This window comes from Mercenaria mercenaria, chromosome 2 (genome assembly GCF_021730395.1).
Source record: "Mercenaria mercenaria strain notata chromosome 2, MADL_Memer_1, whole genome shotgun sequence".
Lineage (NCBI taxonomy): Eukaryota > Metazoa > Mollusca > Bivalvia > Venerida > Veneridae > Mercenaria > Mercenaria mercenaria.
In genome coordinates, this window is record NC_069362.1 from 91,765,874 (window position 1) to 91,781,035 (window position 15,162).

The 15,162-nt window shown below is 37.2% G+C and overlaps 1 protein-coding gene across 1 annotated transcript in view; it reads left to right on the plus strand.

Moving 5' to 3' along the window:
- Window positions 1-15,162, plus strand: part of LOC123562369 (uncharacterized) — a 221,535-nt gene that overhangs the window by 35,474 nt on the left and 170,899 nt on the right. The window contains exons 9-10 of the mRNA XM_053537208.1: window positions 7,381-7,557; window positions 8,394-8,511. Of these exons, the coding sequence (XP_053393183.1) occupies window positions 7,381-7,557; window positions 8,394-8,511 (295 nt within the window). The remainder of the gene's footprint in view (window positions 1-7,380; window positions 7,558-8,393; window positions 8,512-15,162) is intronic.

Here is a 15,162-nt window from a genome sequence, read left to right on the forward strand (position 1 = left end):
TCTTCATGCATGAGGGGATTTTGATATAACTTGTCACAAATTTTCACCACCAGTAGGCACCCTTGTTTTTTAATCCCCCGCCACAAGTGGGGGGTGGGGGTTATAGGAATGGTCTCCATCTATCCGTCCATCTGTCGTGTGCCCATAACACTTTCGTGTCCGCTACATATCTCCTAAACGCCTTGAAGGATTTTCATGAAACTTGGGTCAAATGATCACCTCATCAAGACAATATGCAGAACTCATGAGTCAGCCATGTCAGCTCAAGGTCAAGGTCACAACTCAAGGTCAAAGGTTTGAGCCTTCCATTTTGTGTCCGCTCTATATCTCCTAAACCCCTTGAAGGAATTTTATAAAACCTGTATCAAATGATCACCTCATCAAGACGATGTGCAGAACACTAGTCAGCGATGCCGGCTCAAAGTCAAAGTCACAACATAGGGTGAAAGGTTTGAGCCTTCCATTTTGTGTCTGCTCTATATCTCCTCATCAAGACAATGTGCAGAACTCATGAGTCAGCCTTGTCGGCTCAAGGTCAAGGTCACAACTCAAGGTCAGAGGATTGAGCCTTCCATTTTGTGTCCACTCTATATCTCCTAAATCCCTTTAAGGAATTTTATAAAACCTGGGTCAAATGATCACCTCATCAAGACGATGTGCAGAACATGAGTCAGCCATGCCAGCTCAAAGTCAAAGTCACAACTTAGGGTGAAAGGTTTGAGCCTTCTATTTTGTGTCTGCTCTATATCTCCTCATCAAGACAATGTGCAGAACTCATGAGTCAGCCTTGTCGGCTCAAGGTCAAGGTTACAACTCAAGGTTAAAAGTTTGAGCCTTCCATTTTGTGTCCTCTCTATATCTCCTAAACCCCTTGAAGGAATTTTATAAAACTTTGGTCAAATGATCACCTCATCAAAACGATGTGCAGAACTTATGCTGGCTCAAGGTCAAGGTCACAACTTAGGGTCAAAGGTGTGAGCCTTCCATTTTGTGTCCACTCTGTATTTTCATCAAACTTGGGTCAAATGATCACCTCATCAAGAACTCATGAGTCAGCCATGTCAACTCAAGGTCAAGGTCACAGCTCAAGGTTAAAGGTTTGAGCTCTGTATTTCCTAAACCCTTTGAAGGATTTTCATGAAACTTGGGTCAAATGATCACCTCATCAAGACATTGTGCAGAATTCTTGAGTCAGCCATGTCAGTTCAAGGTCAAGGTCACAGCTTAAGGTCAAAGGTTTACCCTTTCACTATCCATAGCAGTGGCAGGGAATTTAGCTGTCTTTCAGACTGCTTTGTTTTTTTATGCCCCCACTTTTGGGGGGAGGGGGGCATACAGACTTGCCCTTGTCCGTACGTCCTTCCGAGAATGTTGTGTCGTGCCTACCTCCAAAAGTATTTGACGTAGAGTCACAAAACTTTACAGGAATGTTGGTCAGCATGTATAGTTGTGCACCTGGGGTTTCGCGTCCGGATTCATTCAGTCTTGTATGAGTTATAGGCCCTGATTTTGTAAAAATTGGTCTTTTTAGTGTTGTGTCGCGCCTAGCTCCAAAAGTATTTGACCTAGAGACACAAAACTTTACAGGAATGTTGTTCAACATGTGTAGTTGTGCAAATGGGGTTTTGCGTCCGGATTCATTCCATCATGTAGTAGTTACGGCCCCTGACTTAGTAAAAAATTGGTCATTTTAGTGTTGTGTCGCACGTAGCTCCAGAAGTATTTGACCTAGAGTCACCAAAGTTTACAGGAATGTTGGTCAGCATGTGCAGTTGTGCACCTGGGGTTTCCCGTCCGGATTTATTCAGTCATGTAGGAGTTACGGCCCCTGACTTAGTTAAAAATTGATCATTTTAATGTGTCGCGCGTAGCTCCAAAATTATTTGACCTAGAGTCACCGAAGTTTACAGGAATGTTGGTCAGCATGTGCAGTTGTGCACCTGGGGTTTCGTGTCCGGATTCATTCAGTATTGTAGGAGTTATGGCCTCTGACCTAGGAAAAAATTTGTGTCCATTTTCATAAAGTGGGGGCATCTGTGTCCCATGGACATATTTCTAGTTTAGGATTAACTTGATCCTTTGTTTTGTTTTGCTTTTTTAGCTCACCAGAGCACAAATCATTGTCCGGCGTCAGTCGTGCGTCATGCGTTGTGTGTCGTCCATCAACATTTGCCTTGTGAACACTCTAGAGGCCACATTTGTGACCCAATCTTTATGAATCTTGGTCAGAATGTTAGTCTTGATGATCTCTAGGTCAAGTTCGAAATTGGGTCATGTGGGGTCAGAAATTAGGTCAGTAAATCAGATCAAAGGAATAGCTTGTGAACAGTCTAGAGACCACATTTGTGCCCCAATTTTTATGAAACTTGATCAGAATGTTAGTATTGAAAATCTCTAGGTCAAGTTTGAATCTGGGTCTTGTTGGGTCAGAAACTAGTTCAGTAGGTCAGATCAATGGAAAAGCTTGTGAACACTCTAGAGGCCACAGTTGTAATCAAATCTTTATGAAATTTAGTCAGAATGTTTGTCTTGATGATCTTTAGGTCAAAAAACTAGGTCAGTAGGCCAGATCAACTCTGGTGAGCAATATATAGGGCCATCATGGCCCTCTTGTTTTATAATTGGCAAAAAAAAATATGAAAATACAGGTGCTAGTGTAAAAAAATTTGCTATGATGGCACTCTTGTTTATATGTACATGTATATATGTTATGAAACAATCAACAACTGTAGGTTTTTGTATATGCAAATTATAATCTAAGTGTTTTTTTATGCCCAGGAAGGAAGGCATATTAGTTTTCAACTGTCCGTCCGTTCGTTAGTTCACCATTAGTGACAGCTCTTGTTATAACATATTGTATCTTTAGGGGGCCTCTGTGGCCGAGTGGTTAACGTCGCTGACTTCAAATCACTTGTCCCTCATCGATGTGGGTTCGAGCCTCACTCGGGGCGTTGAATTCTTCATGTGAGGAAGCCATCCAGCTGGCTTATGGAAGGTCGGTGGTTCTACTCAGGTGCCCGCTCGTGATGAAATAATGCATGGAAGGGCACTTGGGGTCTTCCTCCACCATCAAAGCTGGAAAGTCGCCATATGACCTAAATGTGTCTGTGCAACGTTATACCCAACAAAAATAAAAATAAAAAAAAATTGTATCTTTAGTGCAATATTGTTTATACATCATTGACAGATATCAGATCATTATGTTATTCTGAAGTAAAGAAAATTAGGTGCCTTCCAGCAGAGGACTTTGTATTGCTATATTTCATCCACTTGTTTCTTTAATAATATGACTTTATGATACAAATTTTATAAAGCAACAAAAGAATTGGAGATTAATGTTTACTTCTGTTCTTGTATATGCTATAAAATCATTATAAGACATGGAAGGCTGATTTTAATGAATCTCTCACGATATTAAATTTCATCAAAAGGATACAGCTTCCTTTGAATTTTTTTTTTTGAACCGTCTGTCAGTCTGTCCGCAATTTTCGTGTCCGGTCCATATCTTTGTCATCCATGGATGGATTTTCAAATAACTTGGCATGAATGTGTACCACAGTAAGACGACATGTCGCGTGCAAGATCCAGGTCCGTAGCTCAAAGGTCAAGGTCACACTTAGACGTTAAAGGTCATTTTTCATGATAGTGCATTAGTGTCCGGTACATATCTTTGTCATCCATGGATGGATTTTCAAATAACTTGGCATGAATGTGTACCACAGTAAGACGACGTGTCGCGCGCAAGACTCGGGTCCGTAGCTCAAAGGTCAAGGTCACACTTAGCAGTGCTGGCCCTGGCCATTATAAATTAATAGCCACTTTTTTTTCAGGGAAAAAATTAATAGACAAACTTGGCGTGCGCGTTATTCGCGTGCGCTTTCGCATTTCAGTAAAAAACATAAAACAGGGTATTTATAACTATTTAATCTTTTTTTGTTCATGGACCACTTAAACACACTTTATTTTTCAATTATCATTATTCATGTTTATCATAGGCTTTGAATAATCAAACAGTTCAGTCATAAAACAGTATTTATCAAACAAACCGGAATAATGTTGTGGGGTTTTTTTTTTTGTTTTTTGTTGTTTTTTTATTCGAATTCATTGCAAGTTGAATACATTTTCAATAAATGTCATTATACATTCCCCATATCACTGAACATACCGTTGAACCTCGTGTAAAATGTGCAGATTTATGACCCCCGGGACCAACCCTGAGTCATGAATGCATAGTATTCACGGGTACTGGTACTGATGATAAACCAGGACAGATGATAAAGTCGAACACCTTGGAAATATTCGATTGCAATCAGTTATTTATAAAATTGAACACGCCATCTTATAGTTTCCACTTACAACACCAACTGGTGTAAACAAAAACAAAATTGGTAAATATTCTGTATAAATAAATGACTTACGTAAATTTGTTTAAAAGATATTTATCCAAAATTACTGGGGAAGAGGGTGTTTTTTGCGCATGCTCACTGTCAAAACATGAAGGCCTGACATTTGGTAACTTTTCATTACTTGATCAGGAATGACTGTTGCAGCTTTTTGGGGAAAGTTTCAGTAAAATAATACCAAGAAAATTTTGTAAATGACAAAGTGTTCGAATTTATCATCAGTTAACGTTCATACAGTCCCCTTTTTACATACCCCTTTCAGGGCCTCACTTCGTGTGAGTTTACTTACTAAATATAAATTTGAATCATGTAAAGTTTTCAGTAAAGGTTAAGCTTTATTTTGATACCAACCATTGATTACAATTTGCAGAAATAAAAAAGTTACAGGTAAAAAACCTCATTTTCTGTTCGGGTTTATCATCAATACCAGTATAGACGATTTTCCAACTTCTAAAGGCTGACCACTACCAAATAGAATGTAAGCCTCCGCAGGTCTAGTCACAAGTAGTCCAAATATAAATAGTACTAATCTTTTTTCCTTTCCTTGTGCATTTTCTCGGCAGCAACGTGCTTACTTTTACCCTACCACGCTTCAGTATGTATCACTTTGCATTGTAATGAAATCGGCATGTTCCTATCGCATGCTAGATAAAAATGGCGGCGTAAGAATTTAATGTCACGAAAAGAGAAATTGAAAGAAGCAAAAAGTAGTAAATTCAGCGGGTTGTATTTAACGAACTGTAGTTTTCTTATATAAAAGTTAACACCCCCTTTTCTTTTTGTTTTTCTAAAGTAGCGATCTAGCTCTTTATGGGAATGTAAGTCTCTGAAAATCTGATATGCTAGAAAATGTCGAAACACCGTTATGAAGTGAGTGGATTTTATATGAAATAAAGAACAGCTGGATTTAGTGGTGTTCAGCCTATAAGGGGCAATACATGTTATTTTCTGAAGCCCTCGAAAATGAATGGAAATGCCATTAATCTATTCTTTATGATGTAAAACGGTAACAAATGGCTGAAAACGCTTAAATTTCTTGTGTTTTTGGAATTTAGATCGAATTTTCGACCAGGTGGTACTATTTTGGTTCGTTTTAGGACCTAGTAAATGTCTTTTCTCGCATTTTAGCACTTCATTTGTCTAAATAATATTGAAATTAGCATGTTTCTGAATGAAAATGACAAACATCGTAACGATTAAATGGATGGTAAATGTAAATTCCACGAATAAGGTAAAATTAATTGAAATATTGCTTGCACAGGGCTAAATTTTGCATATTTTTGGGGATGGGGGTGACCTGTAATGAATGGTTATTTCTCTACATTTTCTCAATATTTTGCACCAAAACAAAGCAGAATCATTGTGAAATAGGTGTACCTTGAGAATGAATGCAAATTCATGGAAAAATCAGACAAAAAATTTTCTCTTATAGGCTGACCACTACCAAATAGAATGTAAGCCTCCGCAGGTCTAGTCACAAGTAGTCCAAATATAAATAGTACTAATCTTTTTTCCTTTCCTTGTGCATTTTCTCGGCAGCAACGTGCTTACTTTTACCCTACCGCGCTTCAGTATGTATCACTTGCATTGTAATGAAATCGGCATGTTCCTATCGCATGCTAGATAAAAATGGCGGCGTAAGAATTTAATGTCACGAAAAGAGAAATTGAAAGAAGCAAAAAGTAGTAAATTCAGCGGGTTGTATTTAACGAACTGTAGTTTTCTTATATAAAAGTTAACACCCCCTTTTCTTTTTGTTTTTCTAAAGTAGCGATCTAGCTCTTTATGGGAATGTAAGTCTCTGAAAATCTGATATGCTAGAAAATGTCGAAACACCGTTATGAAGTGAGTGGATTTTATATGAAATAAAGAACAGCTGGATTTAGTGGTGTTCAGCCTAAATAAGTTTATTTGCGATTTCGCCATTTCGGTAAAGGGAAACTACTCTCAGCGCTTACTGTATATGCTAAAATCTAAAATTGCCGTTACATACCGTAAAAGAGCGAGTGTTTTTCTTTAACAATTTTAATTTCAGATAAATTTAATATTATTTTGATGAAAGCAATATAAAAAATAATATATATTATTATGATACTAATTAAAGATCGAGTGTTATCTCCAGCCGAGATCAAACTGTGAACAACAAAACTGGCACAAGGTGTCACACTAATTGCCGATAATTACTGGCGATTTAATAAACAGCAGACTGTGTTCAATTAAGCATGTCAAAGTCACCGTTTAGAGGTGGTAATTATGCCTCTGGGCAAATACACTTCCTGCTACCGACTTCGCACGTTTTTGTCGATAAAACTATGTATGTTCCAGCTGTTTATGGACGATTTTTTTGCAATATTTTTTGTAGCATTTTTATTAATTAATCGCCATTTTCTATCGCCAAAAATTGCGTTTTTATCGACTTTTGAATAAAATAATCGCCATTTGGCGATAATGTCGATTGGCAGCGCGAGCACTGCACTTGGACGTTAAAGGTCATTTTTCATGATAGTGCATTCCTGTCCGGTCCATATCTTTGTCATCCATGGATGGATTTTCAAATAACTTGGCATGAATGTGTACCACAGTAAGACGACGTGTCGCGTGCAAGACCCAGGTCCATAGCTCAAAGGTCAAGGTCACACTTAGACGTTAAAGGTCATATTTCATGATAGTGCATTGATGGGCGTGTCCGGTCCATATCTTTGTCATTCGTGCATGGATTTTGAAATTATTGGTCATGAATGTGTACCACAGTAAGACGACTTGTCGCGCACAAGACCCAGGTCCATAGGTCAAAGGTCCTAAACACTAACATCGGCCATAACTATTCATTCAAAGTGCCATCGGGGGCATGTGTTATCCTATGGAGACAGCTCTTGTTTTTGTCTAATTTGCCAAATGTAATACCCACCATATTTTTACACAATTTTACACTATCTGAATTTTTATCTGAAGAGTAACCATACTTTTTGTGTTAAAGGATAACTCGCTAAATGAAGCTGACAGGAAGACTTCCACAACTACAGTTACTATAAGTATAGAAGATAGCGATGATCTGACACCATCGTTCTACCACACTGCATGCAGAGATACGTCGACTCTTGTTAATTCCTGTGACGGTGTTACCTATAGAGCACTCATTACCTCTGGAACTAGGGTAATAAATTGCAAGGGTTGATTTATACGTCTTGTTGTCGAATTTGAAAGATTCTGACAGTCATTGAAAATATGTCAGTATTATTGTCTAAATATTTTACTCAGATTGTCTTTGTAAAGACAAAACTTACATAACATAGGCGAAAACAGTGAAGGCAGAAGAAGAGTTAAGTTTTCAAACATCATAGCAGTAGTAATAGATTAAACTTGCAGTACTTTACCCTTAGTCGTTTCATTATTTTTAGTGAATGACTTTCAAATTTAATACCTATACATGTATTGGTGTTTTTAGACTTCTACTTCGGATGCTTTTTATATCAAAAAGCTACTGTTTGAGCCACCAAATCTGTAACACAATTTTTCATGAATGTCCAGCTTTATTTTGCTTAATCCAGGTAATTGTACTAAGCATCTAAAGGTGGTAGTAGGAGCATTTTGAATTTTTAGAATATCTTTAATAGTGTAAGTTTTATGGCCAAAGAGGTATTTTTCCCCTTTGTGAAATATTGGCCCATGAACTATTCTGAAAAATTATTTCTAAATTTCTACACATTAATGTTGTTATTATGCTATGATACCTTGAAATTTTATGGTGGTCGAATTATAGAGAATATTCTATCAAAATGGTTTTTAGCTCGACTTTTCAAAGAAATATATTTGGAAACTGCAAAAAAGTTTCTGTTCCTGCTATCAGAGTTCTTCACAATGATTCATAAAATGTAGTCAAAAGAAACACCTTGTTACCTAATAGATGGATCAAAGTGTACTGCTGAGAAAAAGAGCAATAGTTTCACAGTAAATTCTATGGTAAGGTATGCTATATATAATACATTGCAGGCCACTGGTGTTATTCCTGTAATTCCACTTGTTCAAGGAAATGAAAATACAGCAGCTAGTCTTCGTGCCTTTGATCTGGATCTGCTGAATGCACCCATAGAATTTGAAATTGTTGGCAGTAAGTTTATAGAATAACTGTAGATTTCGTAAGATTGGCATGGGTTTTATTTTATTAGTCCCCTACTGGTTGAAAACCAGTTTCGGGGACTATAGGAATGCGCTTTTCTGTCCGTCCGTCCGTCTTTCTGTCCAAGCTCACATTTGCATACTTAGGTGGCTATAGGAACAATAGGTAACTGTACTTTTTCTTTGATGTCATTCATTCCGTAAGGCTATTATGTGGCTATTTTCCTCTTACATGGCTAAAAGAACAATAGAGAGAACAAAAGAGTAGCCATATAAGTATCCATATGTAGGAACGTCCGTCCGCAATTTCGTGTCCGGTCCATAACTCTGTCATTCATGAAGGGATTTTAATATTACTTGGCACAAATGTTGCCCCTAATGAGATGACGTGTCATGCGCAAAATCCGGACTCCTAGCTTAAAGATAAAGGTAACAATTGGAGGTCAAAGGTCAACAGGGCTTTTTTCATGTCTGGTCCAAAACTCTGCCATCCATAAAGGGATTTTAATATTACTTGGCACAAATGTTCCCCATGATGAGAGGTGTCATGCACAATTTTCAGACCCTTAACTCTAAGGTCAAGGTCACGATTGGAGGTCAAAGGTTAATAGGTTTTTTAGCTTGACTTTTTAAAGAAAAAGTAGAGCTATTACACTCACCCCGGATTCGGCATCAGCGTTGGCGTCGCCGTTGGTTAAAGTTTTTGATAAAGTCAAGTATCTCTGATACTATCAAAGCTATTGACTTAAAACTTAAAACAGTTATTTACTACCAAAGTCTACATCAGGAGAAACAATCCCCATAACTATGATTTGAATTTTGACAAAATTATGCCCCTTTTAAACTTAGAATTCTTTTTACTGGCAAAGATCTAATTCAGAGTCAAGCACTAAGAAAAGTCAAGCGTGCTATCTTACGGACAGCTCTTGTTTCCTGTCCATGTTTATGTCATCCATCAAGGGATTTTAATATTACTTGGCATAAATGTTCCATATGATTAGACGACGTGACATGCACAAACCCAGAACTCTAGCTTAAAGGTCAAGGTCAAACTTTTAGATCAAAGGTCAATGGGATTTTTTCCTGTCAGGTCTGTAGCTTGTCATGCAAAACAGGATTTAAATATCAGTTTGCACAAATATTTCCCTGGATGAGACAATGTGTCGTGTGCAACATCTGAGCCCTTAGATGAAAGGTCAAGGTCACACTTGGAAGTCAAAGGCCAAAAGGGCTTTTTTCCTGTCCAGTCTGTAACTCAACGATCCTTTAAGGGATTTTAATATTACTTGGCACAAATGTTTACCACCATGAGATGGAGTGTCATGTGCAAGACCCTGGTCCGTAGGTATAAGGTCAAAGTCACATACAGAGCTAAATGTCAGATACAAGAATGACTTTGTTCGGAGCATTTCTTCATGTATGGAGGGATTTTGATGTAACTTGGCACAAGCATTCACCACCATGAGACACCCATGTTTTTAGAATTAAGTCCCTTTGTTATTACTATAAATAGATCATATTGTAACTTATTGTACCCCCCGACAACAAAGTTGTGAGGGGGGGTATACTGGTTTCAGGTTGTCTGTCTGTCTGTCTGTCCGTCTGGTCGTCTGTCCGTAGACGCAATCTTGTGCGCACCATCTCTCCTTATCCCCTTGACAGAATTTAATGAAACTTCACACAAGTGATCAGTACCAACAGTAGTTGTGCATGGGGCATGTTAGGTTCTTTAAGAAAAAAAAAATTGCAGAGTTATGGGACTTTGTTTTTTGTTACTATACTATATATATAGACACAATCTTGTGCGTACCATCTCTCCTCATCCCCTTGACACAATTTAATGAAACTTCACACAAGTGATCAGTACCAACAGTTGTTGTGCATGGGGCATGTTAGGTTCTTTAAGAAAAAAAAATTGCAGAGTTATGGGACTTTGTTTTTTTTTGTTACTATACTATATACATAGACACAATCTTGTGCGCACCATCTCTCCTCATCCCCTTGACACAATTTAATGAAACTTCACACAAGTAATCAGTACCAACAGTAGTTGTGCATGGGGCATGTTAGGTTCTTTTAGAAAAAAAATTTGCAGAGTTATGGGACTTTGTTTTTTTGTTACTATACTATATACATAGACACAATCTTGTGCGCACCATCTCTCCTCATCCCCTTGACACAATTTAATGAAACTTCACACAACTGATCAGTAACAACAGTAGTTGTGCATGGGGCATGTTAGGTTCTTTTAGAAAAAAAATTTGCAGAGTTATGGGACTTCGTTTTTTTGAGTCGGCTAAACGATGTAATCGTTTTGACGAGTCCTTGCTATCCAGCGATTCTCTAAGTCTAAATGGACCAAATAACACAGTGAAGCAAGTAGTTCCATTAGATTTCTCAAACTTCAAACAGTTCACTGCAAGAATGAAGTTAAGTCGCGTGAATTCCCTTTGCTATGACCAATATACGATGTAATCTGTCATATTTATGACTTGTAATTGTGCAATACTCGAATGTAACTCATTAAGCATAAATGTGCATTTTATGAATTGCGCAGGCTTACAAAGCTTGCGTAACATCCAACGAAAGACAAAAAATAGTTCCACAGGGCTCCAGATAAGATGCGTATTAGCGTAAATTACGTATAGAAATAATGCAAATACGCATGTCTAATAATTTCTAAACGTATATAAAATTACAGAAATGCACACAATGCTTTTTTAAAAACAAAATCTGAATCGTCTGGATGCGTTAGGTAACATAGCCGATCCCGATCAGCCTTAATTCTCCCACATTGAACGTATACACGCATCGTATGATTTCTATAAACTTTGCGTGGGTTTCTACACACACACATGAATTTTGAAGTCAGTAAACGGATAAATTATCGGAAGAAGAAGCTCTTACTGGTTTGTTTAGTTACTACAGATATTAAAAATGATTTTAATTCTTTTTTTCGAGAAATAAACAAATCGGCGAAACATTAAATTGTATTTTCTTGTAGTTTTTGAAATCGAAAGTAGATCATCTATGTTTGGCGAAACGAAACAACTTTTTTATGAAAAGATTTAAATAAGAGGTAATTTAACCGTAAACTTCAATGTCAGATACTGCCAATTGCTGCTAAATGTCTTCGTATCATCACAATTTGTAAAATATATTGTTCAAACTGGAGAAAAGTGTAACCGTATCCGGATATAATATTTTGGGTAAATATCGAGCTGTGTTATGAAATTTTAAGAAAAAAAAACTAAAAACAAACTGAAACTGGTAGACTATACTGTCAGTACATCAACCATTAGCCGACTCAGGCCATTCAGGCCTTTGATTGTTACTATACTATATACATAGACACAATCTTGTGCGCACCATCTCTCCTCATCCCCTTCACACAATTTAATGAAACTTCACACTACTGATCAGTAACAACAGTAGTTGTGCATGGGGCATGTTAGGTTCTTTCAGCGACAAAAATTGCAGAGTTATGGGACTTTGTTTCTTGTTAACATACTATGTACATACAGCCTGCATATGCAATCTTGTGCGTGCCTAATCTACCAAACCCTTGCACACAATTTAATGAAACTTCACACAAGTGATCAGTACCAACCCTAGTTGTGCATGGTGCATGTTACATTCTTTTAGATAAATATTCTGCATAGTTATGGGACTTTGTTTTTTGTTACTATACTGTATACATACAGTCCACATAATTATGCAGTCTTGTGTGTGTCAAATTCAATGTACTGTGTCAGTGCATGCGGGGGGTACATTCATCACCTTTAGTGATAGCTCTAGTTTATTACTGGCCATAGGGAAAAATCGAGACCAGTTTTCCGTGCTACAACATGCATGTTACATCCAATTTTTAGGAGCATTTTGACATATCTCTATGTGGTAAAAGAGTTTCTTGTAGACTTATATTATATAGAATTTTTGTTTAGGGATTAATTTCCCTTGTTGTTACTATAAATAACTTATGACACCTTTTTAGCTCACCTTAGCAATGCTCAGGTGAGTTTTTGTGATTGCTTGATGTCTGACGTCTGTCTGTCTGTAATCTGTCTGTCGTCTATCAACATTTAGCTTGTGTATGCGATAGAGGCTGTATTTTTCAACTGATCTTCATGAAATTTTGTCAGAATGTTTACCTTGATAAAATCTAGGCCGAGTTCAAAAATGGGTCAACTTGGGTCAAAAACTAGGTCACTAGGTCAAATAGAAGAAAAACCTTGTGTATGCGATAGAGGCTGTATTTTTCAATTGATCTTCATGAATTTTGGACAGAATGATTACCTTGATGAAATCTAGGCAGAGTTTGAAAATGGGTCATCTGGGTTCAAAAAGTAGTTCACTAGGTCAAATCAAAGAAAAACCTTGTGTATGCGATAGAGGCTGTATTTTTCAACTGATCTTCATGAAATTTTGTCAGAATGATGACCTTGCTAAAATCTAGGCTAGTTCGAAAATGGGTCATCTAGGGTCAAAAAGTAGGTCACAAGGCTAAATTAAAGAAAAACCTTGTGTATGCAATAGGGGCTGTATTTTTCAACTGATCTTATGAAATTTTGTCAGAATGATTACCTTGCTAAAGTCTAGGTCAAGTTGGAATATGGGTCATCCAGGATCAAAAACTAGGTCACTATGTCAAATGAAAGAAAAACCTTGTGTATGCAATAGGTGCTGCATTTTACATCGGATGTTCATGAAATTTAATCAGAATGTTTGTCTGTATGAAATCTAGATGGAATTTAAAAATGGGTACTACTAGGGTCAAAAACTAGGTCACTTGGTCAAATTAAAGAAAAACATGGTGTACGCAATAGGGGCTGCATTTTACACTGGATATTTATAAAATTTAGACAGAATGATTGCCTTGATGAAATGGAGGTCTAGTTAGAATATGGGTCATCTGTGGTCAAAAACTAGGTCACTAGGTCAAATCAAAGAAAAACCTTGTGTATGCAATAGAGACTGTATTTTTCAACTGATCTTCATGAAATTTGGTCAGAATGATAGCCCTGATGAAATTAAGGTCAAGTTTGAATATGGTTCATCTGGGGTAAAAACTAGGTGACTAGGACAAATCAAAGATAAACATTTTGTATGCGATAGAGGCTGTATTTTTCAATTGAGGTTGATGAAATTTAGTCAGAATGATTGCCTTGATCAAATCTAGGTCGGATTCGAATATAGGTCATCTTGACTCAAAAACTAGGTCACTAGGTTAAATTGAAAAAAATACTTGTTAACACTTAAGAGAACACATTTTTGGTCCAGTCTTAATGAAAATTGGTCAGAATATTTGTTTCCATGAAATCACTAGGTGAAACATGATTACACTGTTATAGTGTGTTTCTCAGGTGAGCGACCTAGGGCCATCTTGGCCCTCTTGTTTGATAATTGGCCAGAAAAATGCCATATGAAAACAACTGTAGGTTTTAAGCTCAACAATTCATAGAATAGTAGAGCTATTGGACTTGCCCATGCGTTGACGTCCGCTTCAGCTTCGCATCCACGCGGATTTGAATTGATCCACGTCCCGATTTGGTTAAGGTTTTGTATGTAAGCTGGTATCTCAGTAACCACTTGTGGAAATGGATTGAAACTTCACACACTTATTCACTGACTTATGTTGCACAGGTTCCTTAACTCTATTTCTCTTTTTAGCTTGACTATTCGAAGAATAGTCTAGCTATTCTACTCACCCTGGCGTCGGCTTCTGCGTCACATCTTGGTTAAGTTTTTGCATGCAAGTACATACAGCTATCATTTAAAGGCATACAGCTTTGAAACTTATTTATACCTTTTCTAGGTCAATTACCAACCTCACTGGGTCAAGTTCCATAACTCTGACATGTATTTTGAGCAAATTATGCCCCCTTTTGGACTTAGAAAATTTTGGTTAAAGTTTTACATGCAAGTTACTATCTCCAAAACTAATGCAGATATTAAATTGAAACTTCACGTGTCTACGGGGTTATAAAACTAGTTGATAGCAGCAAGTCCTATAACTCTGACCTTCATTTTGGCCAAATTATGTTTCCTTTTGGACTTAGAAAATTCTGGTTAAAGTTTTGCGTGCAAGTACATACAGCTACTACTAAAAGGCATATAGATTTGAAACTTATTTTTTCTTTTTCTAGGTCAATAACCAACCTCACTGGGTCAAGTCCCATAACTCTGACCTGTATTTTGGGCAAATTATGCCCCCTTTTGGACTTAGAAAATTCTGGTTAAGGTTTTACATGCAAGTTACTATCTCCAAAACTAATGCAGATTTTGAATTGAAACTTCACATGTGTCTTCGGGGTTATAAAACTAGTTGATAGCAGCAAGTCCCATAACTCTGACCCTCATTTTGGCCAAATCATTTCCCCTTTTGAACTTAAAACTCTTTTGATTTTTAACATTTTGGGAAATATTTTCCTGCTTCTGGGACAATATTTCTAATAGTCGAGCTTGGCTGTCTTACGGACAGCTCTTCTTTACAAAATTATGCACCTTTTTCGACTTAGAAATTTTTGGTTAAGGTTTTGTATGTAAGCTGGTATCTCAATAACCACTTGTGGGAATGGATTGAAACTTCACACACTTTCTCACTGTGATAAACTGACTTCTGTTGCACAGGTTCCATAACTCT